Source organism: Ranitomeya imitator, chromosome 1 (assembly GCF_032444005.1).
Source record: "Ranitomeya imitator isolate aRanImi1 chromosome 1, aRanImi1.pri, whole genome shotgun sequence".
Classification (NCBI taxonomy): Eukaryota; Metazoa; Chordata; class Amphibia; order Anura; family Dendrobatidae; genus Ranitomeya; species Ranitomeya imitator.
In genome coordinates, this window is record NC_091282.1 from 836,263,625 (window position 1) to 836,276,673 (window position 13,049).

The 13,049-nt window shown below is 43.0% G+C and overlaps 1 protein-coding gene across 1 annotated transcript in view; it reads right to left on the bottom strand.

The window, feature by feature from the left end:
• ATP8B3 (ATPase phospholipid transporting 8B3) overlaps positions 1 to 13,049 on the bottom strand; it is a 652,733-nt gene that overhangs the window by 329,770 nt on the left and 309,914 nt on the right. Inside the window, exon 10 of the mRNA XM_069740644.1 lies at positions 5,624 to 5,712. Within this exon, the coding sequence (XP_069596745.1) occupies positions 5,624 to 5,712 (89 nt within the window). The remainder of the gene's footprint in view (positions 1 to 5,623; positions 5,713 to 13,049) is intronic.

Genomic DNA, 13,049 nt, shown 5'->3' on the forward strand with positions numbered 1-13,049 from the left:
CAAATTTTTTTTTTTTTCAAACACTTCACCAGCTCCTGCTGGCAACCACAAGCTGCTGCTGCTGAACCTGCTGCTGAACCTCTTGCTGCAACTGCAGCTGCACTCCACAATGCTCTACCGCAGACTTCGTGGACCCGCCGATCCACAGCAAGACGCTTGTCACCTTCGTAACCCCGCCGAATAATAATAATCCTCTTAATATTTTGTCAATATATTAACACACATCATAATGTGTCTTCCTTGTTATTTTTGTCGAGCTATATAATTTCACAAATCGTCACCTTATAATCGCCCCGTTATTATTTCTTCGCTTCGTCATTTATTTAGTCATTTATTTAGTTACTTGCAGTAGCAGACGGTATTTCTATTATTTCCATTCATTTGGTTGTCTCCCGGTGTGCGCATGCGCTGGGTCCAGTCTCCTGTGACTTCCGGGATGTCTATCAGGTGACCGCTGTGCGTGTCACAGCGTTCCACCTAGGCATCTCCCGGAAGTCATTTTTCCACTTGGGGGAGTAACTGCCCTGACGCATGCGCCTACCAGCCGGGAGGCACCTCTTATCACGCCCTCTCCTGGCACTTAAATACAGCATCGGCACCCCTCTCCGCACACGCCCCCGGAAGAAGCGAGCAGCGAAACGGCGCCCGTCGGGCAGGCGGGAAGGACACCGGACGTATCTTACTTTAGCGGTAAGCTCTCCTATACTTTTGCCTACTTGCCGGCACTTGCGCTTGGACTTTGTCTGTGGCCGGATTCATTTGCCGGTACTGATGTTTGTCTAGCCACTAGGTTTATCTATATTGCCACTGGCTCATCTATCATTGCGATATAAACTGCGGTATTAATATTGTGGTATTTGCACCCCCTTTTCTTTGTATACTATAGTACCGCGTTTGTATTTCGTTTATGACCGTTTTTTTGGCTTTGACTTATATTTTTTCAGTTTTCCATTTAGTACACCTATGACATTGTATATGTATATATTATATTATAGTCTCGTATTGGCAAGTGGACTGAGGAGATTGAGTATCCGCCTGTGTTATATACTTGTTGTTGGATCACTCGCAGTTATTTCAATATTTGAGCATTAGCATATTTTTATGTATTTTTGTACTATATACTGCCAGTGATTCAACAGTGTATTTGCGTCCGTCATACTATTTGATCCTTCCCTACGGAGGTTTTCTTTTAGCCCTGTCACTGTTTTTGGTCTCTCCTTTTATCTTTGTTTTGTGTTTATAATAAAGATATAACTTTTTATAAATTTACATCTTACGTTGCCTTATCACTTTTTGTCCATGGGCTATGATACTAGCATGGACGTTGTTGATTATATGCTATGGGAGTGTGGTCTTTGAGGCACTACTATAGATTATTTCTAGAGACATTTAGTAATAATATTGTAGAACACGTCAGGTGACACCATGTCCGTAAGTTGGGACCGTCCACCATTTTCCTTGGTCACGCCTAACTTAGGACTGTCAACTATAGGGGGTGCATTCTTTGCTACAGTTTTCATACACATTAACCCCACAGACACTTTCCCTTTTATCCACCAGTCACACAGGGTTTCCAAGTCTCGCCCTATTACCATAGTGTACCGTAAGTCCGGGACTACTCTTACTTCGTGGTACGTGGACCCCTCTGTCATGTCAATGTAGAGGCAGGCTGTCAAATGTTGTTTAACGTCCCCACCTGTGCCATTCACTCTTGTCCCTAACTCAGGTGACACAGTGTATTCAGAAGGGGTTTTCAGTAAAGTCGCTTCACTCCCTGGGTCTATCAGTCCCACCACACTTTCTCCATCCAAAGAAAAGGAGCACTGTCATGACAAAACATTAGCTGAGCAATTCACAGTATAGCATGGATCTGCACAGCACAACTGCGCCTGGGGCCCACCGATCTGCACCACCCCTTTAACTTCAGGAGGCTCCACCCTTTTTTTGGATTCCACCCCCTTTAGGGTCACCACCCCTTTTTGGGCAACTACTACCTTTTGGAATACCGCCCCCTTTTTTGACTCCGCCCTTTTTTGGCAACCATCCCTTTTTGGGTTTTCCGCACCATTTTTGGGACACTACCCTTTTAGGGACACCACCTCTTCCCTGGGGTACCCTCCGTGGACTCCCCACGGTACTCTACAGCACCAGTTCACACAGTACAGAAAAAATGTCTCTTTGGGTCGCACTGGCCCTTTAAGAGTCTGCACAACCTGGAACACAAATTTTTTTTTTTTCAAACACTTCACCAGCTCCTGCTGGCAACCACAAGCTGCTGCTGCTGAACCTCTTGCTGCAACTGCAGCTGCACTCCACAATGCTCTACCGCAGACTTCGTGGACCCGCCGATCCACAGCAAGACGCTTGTCACCTTCGTAACCCCGCCGAGTTACAGCAAGATGCTTGTCACCTTCATAACCCCGCCGAGTTACAGCAAGATGCTTGTCACCTTCGTAACCCCGCCGAGTTACAGCAAGATGCTTGTCACCTTTGTAACCCCGCCGAATTACAGCAAGATGCTTGTCACCTTCGTAACCCCGCGAGTCACAGCAAGACACTTGTCACCTTCATAACCCTGCTGAGTTACAGCAGTTTCTCACTGATCCTGATCAGTATAACATATGGCTGTCAGACCGTCGACTCCTCTAGCACTGCACATGTGCCTCTGGGGCGTTGCCCGCATTCGAAACACCAATTGTAGCGTTTCCCTTAATTCAGGTCTTGGGGGACACTCGCTTTGCACGGGAATAATGCATACAGGCACGATTTCTCACACAAATTAAGTTAGTTCCAGTTAATTAAAGCATCATAAACCGCACCGTAAGCCAGGTTACACACAGCCTGTTACTTTAACACGTGTGGCTTTACAAAACATTTGGTAGTCACGTCTTTTCTGTTCATTACATTACATGCATCAACGGAACATATTAAACCCCGACAGTCTGTTCCAATGGCAGATACGTCTCTGCCGTATATTACAGGTTTTATCCCATACCAGGGATTACCTCAGGAGCTTCAGCTCTACATAATGACTCCTACAAGTGTTAGTTCACAGGGAAACTGCCTCACTGAGATCACCGTCCTTGTGACCAGGGCACCTCGGATAGTCCAGACCCACAGTAGGAACTGTAGCTTCCCCAACACAGAAACTGTCTCAGTCTCTGTAGATGCAGCCTTTACATGTGCTTCCAGGAAGTCCAATCACAGGTACTTCCAAAACACAGGCCATCAGTCCATGATCTTACCAAGTGCTTACAGGACTCCAGTCCATCCGAGGACAATCCAACACTCTGACCATTCCAGGACTCACACTCTTACCAGGTGCTTGCAGGACTCCAGCCCATCCCAGGACAATCCAACACCCTTGAGCATTCAGTCCATAGCCTCAACAGTGCTTCCAGGACTCCAGCCCACTTCAGGACAAGCCAACAATGACCATCCACTAGGTCCACGGTCTCAGGTGCTTCCAGGACTTCTCCAATGCCAGGAGACTCCAACACCGACCGTCCAGGACCTTGCACATGGAACAAACAGATCCATACACAGGAAAACATGTGACCCACACCCTGGTCACATTATCTAGGTGTAACCACTCCCCTGGGTTGGAGTGTGGGTGTGTGTGGCTAGTTTGACCCTCCCAACTCTCATAACTAGCCCTGCCAGTCTCCCATTAGCATTACACAATTACTTGTGGGACTATAGGTCCCAGCACACCAACTTACCTTCAGACTGACAGCGCAGAGTGTCTTCCTCTGCAACACACACACCGGCCATTTACACTCCTGCCGGACTTTGTCTCATCACATTTATGCCTCCAAGCGCATCTTGAAGTGCACACACAGCGCCCCCTGGCTGTAACGTGGGTCACTGCACCACACTAGCTATCACCCTATATCACTTCTCCCCCATGCCTCCAAGCTACTGGAACAACCTTGAACTGTCCTCCCATCTCTCTTCTTGCTCCCTCTTCGACCGCTTACAATCTGGCTTCCGGTCACACCACTCCACTGAAACTGCCCTAACTAAGGTCACCAATGACCTCTTAACCACCAAGAGCAAGCGACACTACTCTGTCCCCCTCCTCCTGGACCTGTCGGCTGCCTTTGACACAGTGGACCATTCCCTATTATTACAGACCCTCTCATCCCTTGGCATCACAGACTTGGCCCTATCCTAGATCTCATCATACCTAACAGACCACACATTCAGCGTCTCCCACTCCCACACCACCTCCTCGCCCCCTATCTGTCGGAGTCCCACAAGGTTCAGTCCTAGGGCCCCTGCTCTTCTCCATTTACACCTTTGGCCTGGGACAGCTCATAGAATCTCATGGCTTTCAGTATCATCTCTATGCTGTTGACACACAGATCTACATCTCTGGACCAGATATCACCTCCCTACTAACCAGAATCCCTCAATGTCTGTCCACTATTTCATCCTTCTTCTCCGCTAGATTTCTGAAACTTAACATGGACAAAACAGAATTCATCATCTTTCCCCCATCTCACGTGACCCCCCCAACGAACCTATCCATTACAGTAAATGGCTTCCCACTTTCCCCAGTCCCACAAGCTCGCTGCCTCGGGGTAATCCTTAACGCTGCCTCGGGGTAATCCTTAACACTTATCTCTCCTTCAAACCACATATCCAAGCCCTTTCCACTTCCTGCCGACTTCAACTCAAAAATATTTCACGAATCCGTTCATTCCTCAACCAAGAATCTGCAAAAACCCTAGTCCATGCCCTCATCATCTCTCGCCTTGACTACTGCAACCTCCTGCTCTGTGGCCTCCCCTCGAACACTCTTGCATCCCTCCAATCTGTTCTAAACTCTGCTGCCCGACTAATCCACCTGTCCCCCTGCTGTTCCCCAGCTTCTCCCCTCTGTCAATCCCTTCACTGGCTCCCCATTGCCCAGAGACTCCAGTACAAAACCCTAACCATGACGTACAAAGCCATCCACCACCTGTCTCCTCCATACATCTGTGACCTCGTCTCCCGGTACTTACCTACACGCAACCTCCGATCCTCACAAGACCTCCTTCTCAACTCCCCTCTTGTCTCCTCTTCCCACAATCGTATACAAGATTTCTCTCGCGTATCACCCCTACTCTGGAACCCTCTACCACAACACATCAGACTCTCGCCTACCATGGAAACCTTCAAAAAGAGCCAGAAGACCCACCTCTTCCGACAAGCCTATAACCTGCAGTAACCACCGATTGACCAAACCGCTGCATGACCAGCTCTACCCTCGCCTACTGTATTCTTACCCATCCTTGTAGATTGTGAGCCTTCGTGGGCAGGGTCCTCTCTCCTCCTGTACCAGTTATGACTTGTATTGTTTAAGATTATTGTACTTGTTTTTATTATGTATACCCTTCCTTACATATAAAGCGCCATGGAATAAATGGCACTATAGCAATAAATAATAATAATAATACTTGATGCTGTTATAAATCGAAATATTTAGAAAATTTTGTTTGCATTCTTTTATCATTTGCAGATCACAAACATGTCTATCCATCCTGTAGTGTTGCAAATTCAATTTTGAGGAGTTTATATACTGTATAATTGATATGTAATTTCATTAAAAATGTAATGCTATAATAGAAATACTTACAATGGCAACTATATAATTCATCATGAGGTCCAATTTAGTTTTCTTTACTTTGAATTTTCCACAATTCTTCATTATTTTGGAGTCAAATCCTACAACCAAAATACAAAGCGTTTGAAGGAATAAATCTTTGCAATTTTTATCTTATTGTGATACAATATAACGACACAGCTTGAGGAGTCTCCAGAAATAAAAAAAAAAGAGTAATAATTTGGGCACCAATTGTAAAACCCAACCTGTCCAGAAAACCTTAACCCCTTAATGATTTGATTTAACATTTGCCACTTTAGATCAGGGGTGTCAAACTGCATTCCTTGAGGGCCTCAAACCATGCGTGTTTTCAAGATTTCCTTAGCATTGCACAAGATGCTGGAATCATGCTGTGTAGGTGATTAAATTATCACCTCTGCAACACAAGGAAATCCAGAAAGCATGACCTGTTTGCATCCCACGAGGAATGCAGTTTGACACCTCTGCTTTAGATGCAAACAATTTTAAAATATAGCAAGGAGAATCTAGCTCACCCTTCTTGCATCCCAAGGCTAAGTGTATTTCCAGTCCGAGTGCTGACCGAGAGAAAAGATGACAGCACAAGTTTAACTAATGGAGCTGTTAAGTTTCCTCTTGTTTTCAATGGACCTATTGTCAATATGAAAAAAATTGGCGCTTGCACTAGTCTGTTTCGTTTCTCAAATGAGTCTCGTTCATTCAAGTCTATGGCTGCGCTAAAAAAGTAACGGATTCTATACGGATCATTAGAATAGCATCCAATGTTTACGGAAATCTTGCAATTCTTTCACACAGGAAACTGTATTTCATGTTGGAAACTTAACTGCTGATGCATAAAGATGGATGTAATATGGATGAAAATATAATGCAAAATTTTCCATTTTTACTGGATGAAAATTGGACCATTTTTTATACATTCATTTGAACTTATAATCCACACTGGGGGGCCAGGACCTCACCATTGCCAGGTGCTGAGAAACCAAAATTCAAAGTACGTGACCCAGCCCAGAGTGTATAACAGTAACACTTGAAACAGAGCAGCAACATGTTTCACTCAGGCATTCTTATCCATTATACAGCGCAAAGGCTATGTTCACACATTCAGTATTTCGTCAGTATTTTACATCAGTATTTGTAACCAAGAATCAGGAGTGGAACAGTCAGAGGAAAAGTATAAGATAAACACATCATCACTTCTGCATTTTTCACCCATTCCTGGTTTTGACTTTCAAATATTGATGTAAAATACTGACCAAAAACTGCACGCGTGAATGTGGCCTTAAGCAGCTACAAACACAAATTCACTCACATGATCAATTTAGACAAAAGGTGTTGCACACGTGCAATATCTGTCTAAGTGTTAAACATGGCTGAAGCTAATACTTATCTCTCTTCATACAGGTTGTAGGATGACACTTAGACAAGTCCTGGATGAAGTATTTGTGTCACTGAGGTGCCTAGCCTTGGTGATATAAAACCCAGAGAGAAGGCTCCAGCACTGATATTGCTAATAGGTTTATTTAATGGGCTTCGACATCCAAACACATGAACAAAGGAAAGGGATTAAAAATGAATGCATTTCAAAGGACAGGTGGACATTTCATATTTACCACTTGTGAATCTCTTTCCTTTGGACCTGATGTTTATGTGTTTGAATATTACCTTTTTTAGATGAAGCACTTGCACTTTATATATTTTGTGATATTCTACAGTAGGCACTCTTTGACCTATTAACATTCAGTTAATTAGGTACAGCTTAGAATCTCCTATACCTAACCCTGGACCTACACTTTTGGATTTGATAATGCTCCACTAAATAAAAATGTATAAAGAACCAATCATCTTAAAGCACATGCACTTTACTATTACTTTTGTACATGTCATTATATGGCATATTTTATTTAAATATGGAGATTTACATCTACAGATTAATGTTTAAAGATACAAGTGTTAGGTGTCGAGTTCCCACTGCTGCACAGGGTGAATCTCAAACCATCTCCGCTGCGGTCTCCCATTCTCCTCCAGCCGCAGTGGAACCTGCTCAGTAGAGATGTCGGTCCCAGCGTCTGGCTCAAGCTGATACTGTGCAGCTGGTTACTGCTGTCCTTTTTAGGCTCAGCCATTGTAACCAGTACTGATCAGCGGCGAGCAGGCGTCCCTGGGACTAAGTCCTGCTTTTCTTCTTCTGAACATGCCCAAGGGATGACCTCTCACTGGAGGTCGGGGGTCACATGCTCAGATTCTGTAGCAGCTCCTATTGCACCACTGGGAAGGTCCTGGAGAGCTTCCGCTATAAAAGGTTCGCATGGCTGCATGGCCATGTGCTAGTATAAACTTATTATTGTGTGTGTGGATGTATATCTGTCGATGGATGAAAGCTCCGAATCATTCCCATCCCTAGTGTTGTTGACTGTTTGTGAATGGTGCAAGCTACCTAGCACCCGACAGTGCTATCCCGCACAGCTAGCACACGATACAACGTCTGATAGCAGTGACCGCCAGTGCGGCACCGTGCGCTAGTAGAGCGCTTTCCTGGCCCAAGTCTGGGTGGTTAGTGGCGTCCGCCAGAGCGGCACTACACACACTCTTGTGCAGCTTCATATATTTTTTATATATAGATTTTCATTTTACCACATCGTAAGCAGGCTGCGGGGTTTTTTCTTTGTGCCGAACTTTCAATATGGGGGATTTATGGACTGATAGGAAAGACCGTATTAATAATATACACAGATTTTTTAATCTATCCCACCAACCTAACTCCCCAAATACTAACAGGGAGGATATCTCACATGTCAAAGAATCATTAAAGACATTAGAGCAATTATTGATTAAAGAAATGCGAGACATGTGGGAGGTGGCAACATTAGAAAGATATATTTCATATGACTGTATCCCCAAAGGTCTCACAGTTCATAAAAGTCTTTCAGGAGATATTGGGGATCCTGATACACTACTACAATGGAACGCTATGTTCCGTTCTTTTTCTAAACAAGAAGTGGATTTTATAATAGAAAAAAGAAGGAAACAATTAGTGGTGAGTAAGGAGAAGATCTCTAAATTATTTGACATTATTAGACCTTTTAAAGAACATCCTGATATCATCAAACTATCTGGCAGCATTCGTAATAGAATCTATAATAAAGAACAAGAAATAATTGAAAAGAAAAAGAAAAAATTTGGTAAAGATGCAGTTCCCGAATGCACATTTAAAGATTCTCTATTACTTGAACCCGATTTTGAGACTATTGATCATATTGATGGGAGTACTTCGGAGATATTCCCTTACATGCAACCCCCTCACCATCATTTGGAACGGCGCAGTCCCCCACAGAAGAGGTGATTGCTAATCTACCTAACACTCCAACTGAGAGTAGACATAGTCAGTGCCAGTCACCTGTGGCCCTCCCTTCTACCTCGACAAATACCCATAATCGCTTTCGGGTTTTAACTAGCCCAGCTGTAGAAACTTCCAGTGAACCGAATTCGGGTACACATGGCCCACCCACCAACAGAGCAACTTCAGGAAATAAAACCAATAATAAGAAAGGGAAAATAAGGAATTCAAATGCACCAAAGACTCGGAACACTACCAACATCAGACATCCTTTTTTTCAAGTGGGTATAAAAAAACATGCAAAAGGGGTTGTCGAGGCAGGAAACTCACCAAAAAGAAGAAAGCACTAGGAAAAGACCTGCAAATGAATTCCCAAAAGATCTTTAATCTAAGCAAACATGTTCTTAATCCGGATGAAACATCTTTATTACAAAAAGGTCTCAAGTATGCTCCAGCCAGTCGATTTAACAAGTTTGATGCCTTTATAGGCATTAAGCTCTTTATGAGGAAACTTGCCATCAAAAAGCACTATATAAAAAATCCCATTTTAAAAATCTCTGGAGAATTGTCATCCAACATATATGTGCATACAGACTTGAGAAATAAATCTAAATTTCATCCCATGAATGAATATTCGGAACAAATGGAAACGTTCCAAAAGAATGTAATAGATGAAATTCAACAACTAAATGACAAAAAATGTCAGAAGTATAAATATAACCTAACCATGAGAAAAAAAAAGGCCATCCAACTGCTTCAGCATAACAAAGAAATAGTTATACGTCCTGCCGACAAGGGGGGGGTATCGTTATATTGGATCAAGAAGCTTACCATATAGAAGCCATGCGTCTCCTTAATGATCCAAGCACATATAAAAAACTCAGGAAAGATCCCACTGAGGAGTACATCAAAGAGATGAAAGAACTAACCAATAAAGGGTTTGAGAGGGGTATATTGAACAAACAGGAATATGAGTTTATCAATAACCCTACCCCGAGACTTGCTGTGTTCTACTATCTACCCAAAGTGCACAAAAACCAGACCAACCCACCAGGTAGACCAATCATATCTGGTATCCAGTGTTTAACTGCTAACTTGTCAAGATATGTGGACTGCCACCTGCAAAAAATTGTACCAACATTACCATCTTACCTAAAAGACAGTGCCCATATTTTAAAATTATTGCAGAATATACAGTGGCAAGACCATTTTATACTCGGCACATTGGACATTACTTCTCTATACACTATTATAGATCACAACAAAGGGTGTAATGCTGCTAAACATTTCTTGAATCAGTCTTCTATGATTCCTAGTGAACAGATCGAATTTTTATATGATTCCATGCAATTTATTTTAAGTCATAATTATTTTATATACAATAAGGACTACTACTCCCAGCAGTGGGGTACTGCTATGGGGACCAGGTTCGCACCGAGTTACGCTAACCTCTACGGGGGGCGACTTAGGGCGGACCTGGTCCTCTGGCAGCGTTTTATCGACGATATTGTTTTTATCTGGTCGGATGGACCTAATACTCTTAAAAAATTTTTAAGTAATTTAAATAAAAATGAATTCTTTTTAAAATTTACCGCGAATATTAGTACTAAGGTCATCAATTTTTTAGATTTACAAATTTTTGAGAACGGTGCAATACAAACTCGGACTTTTTATAAACCGACAGATACCAATAGTTTTATCCCCCTGGACAGTTGTCATCTCCCTATATGGCTACTTAATATACCCAAAAGCCAATTTATGCGTATACATTGGAATTGCTCAAGAATTGAAGACTTCAGCATCGAGGCGGAAGCACTGACAAACAAATTCGTGCAGAAGGGTTATAAACAGGACATTTTGAACACAGCTAAAAATAATGCCCTTATTAAATCACGCCAGGATTTGATTGATCCTACTGGAGCATAGAAAGCAAATAACGAAGCCATCCCCATAATCACGCAATACAATACTAATTCGCATTTGCTACGCAAAATAGTTAATAAACATTGGCATCTCCTAAAGGACGATAAAATTATTGGAGATAAGATATCCACTGGTCCTAGATTTATATACAAGAAGGCGGTGAACCTGGGGAATATGGTTGCCCCTACAATTCAGAACAAATCTCCTCCCGCTAACATTTCCTTTTTCCATAATACACTAAGAGGTTTTTTTCCATGTCGCAGATGCAACATGTGTAAGCAAATTAACACTCACAATACCATGAGTATAGAAAAAGGGGATTCCAACTATAGGATAAATGACTTCATAACCTGTTCTACAACTGGAGTCATTTATATCATCAAGTGTCCTTGCAAGAAAATGTATGTCGGGCATACTAAAAGGCCGCTGAGAATTAGATTAAATGAACATATACGTAACATAAAGAAAAAATTTATTGGTCATCCGCTTTCCAAACATTTTATTGAGGTACATGGAGGAATTGTTCAAACAATGGAAGCTTTTGGTATGGAAATTGTACATCCACACTGTAGAGGGGGGAATTATATCAAAGCTATGTCCAGAACCGAGAGCAAATGGATTTTTCTATTAGACACACTGACCCCTAGAGGATTGAACTGTGGAGTGGAACTGTTTGGTTTTCATTAGCATAAGTGGATCGCGGAAGGTATATAAAGGACCAGGAAACAAGGGAAGGACCAGCCCTGAGGAAGAAAACAGTTGTTTTCGAAACGCGTCGGTTTATTCTGGTCCTTACCGCGATCCGTACTAGATGCGCCGTGCACACTGATCGCACATCACGGCGCTGCCGTCCTGAGACGGTGCATCTCCGTCCCCTTTTGGACTTCGGTACTCGGAGCAGCTGCCAGAGACCGGGGCAGCTCTCCAGAACACTTACCGCCAAAGATTCCAAAGACTTCATCTTCATTATACAGCGTTACTGAAGATCCTCGGACAGAACAACGGGCGACTCATCTGGATTCATATAGGTATTTACCTCTAGTTCAGTCAGCTCACTTTACTCATTAATATTAGTGGCCCACTCTAGTTTTATGTACAGACAAGGTACAAGCGTGTATTTGGTTCTGTGACACATTCTATTATTTGAGTACGCGTAAGGTGGTAGGCATTACACCTATACACACTAGTTTCTGTGCCTTCCTTCTGAATATTGTTTTTTTGGCTCAAAGACGTATCTTGGGTTTTAACAGCGCGATTTTCTCTTGTATTTTAAATTATTACTTTTGCTAATCTCTGACACCCCAGTAGCGGTGTCGAGCGCAAGTGGTCTAGAGGAACTCTTTCCCTGAGTCTTGGGACAGAGTTCTGTGACTCTTTGCTTGCGCTCTTTTTGCAGTACCGCGGCCCTGTGACGCTACAGCGTTCGCTTCCTTCATACCGGGTGAAGCTAACCCGTGTGTGTATCCACATTATACCACCATATAGTCTGTCATTACTCAGCAGCAGGTTTCATCTCTGCACAGTGGACTCAGGGCTTCCAACGCACCTTATTCCATCCTTATAATTATTTCTTGCGTTCCGCTAGCCCTAACATTAAGTGCATCTCACAAAATTAGAATATCATCAAAAATTAATTTATTTCACTTCTTCAATACAAAAAGTGAAACTCATATATTATATAGTCATTACAAACAGAGTGATCTATTTCAAGTGTTTATTTCTGTTAATATTGATGATAATGGCTTACAGCTAATGAAAACCCAAAAGTCATTATCTCAGTAAATTAGAATACTTTATGACACCAGCTGGAAAAGTTATGTTAAAATCTGAAAAGTTGGCCTACTAAAATGTATATTCAGTAAATGCACACAATACTTGGTCAGGGCTCCTTTTGCATCAATTATTGCATCAATGCGGCATGGGGATCAGCCGGTGGCACTGCTGAGCCACCAATGTGGGAGGCCCGACGTCCCGTTGAAGTGGTGCAAAAGACTGCTGGGAAGGACTTGATCTGTTGGCGGTGTCACGGTCCTGGACACATTGCTGCCCATTGTCCTTTGTCTTCTGAGCAGATGGACTGCAGTCTAGGCCGACGCTGCTAATACTTTGCTTGCAGTGTAGACCATCAGCCCGGGGGTGGGCCTCAGTCATGTCCTGTGATCG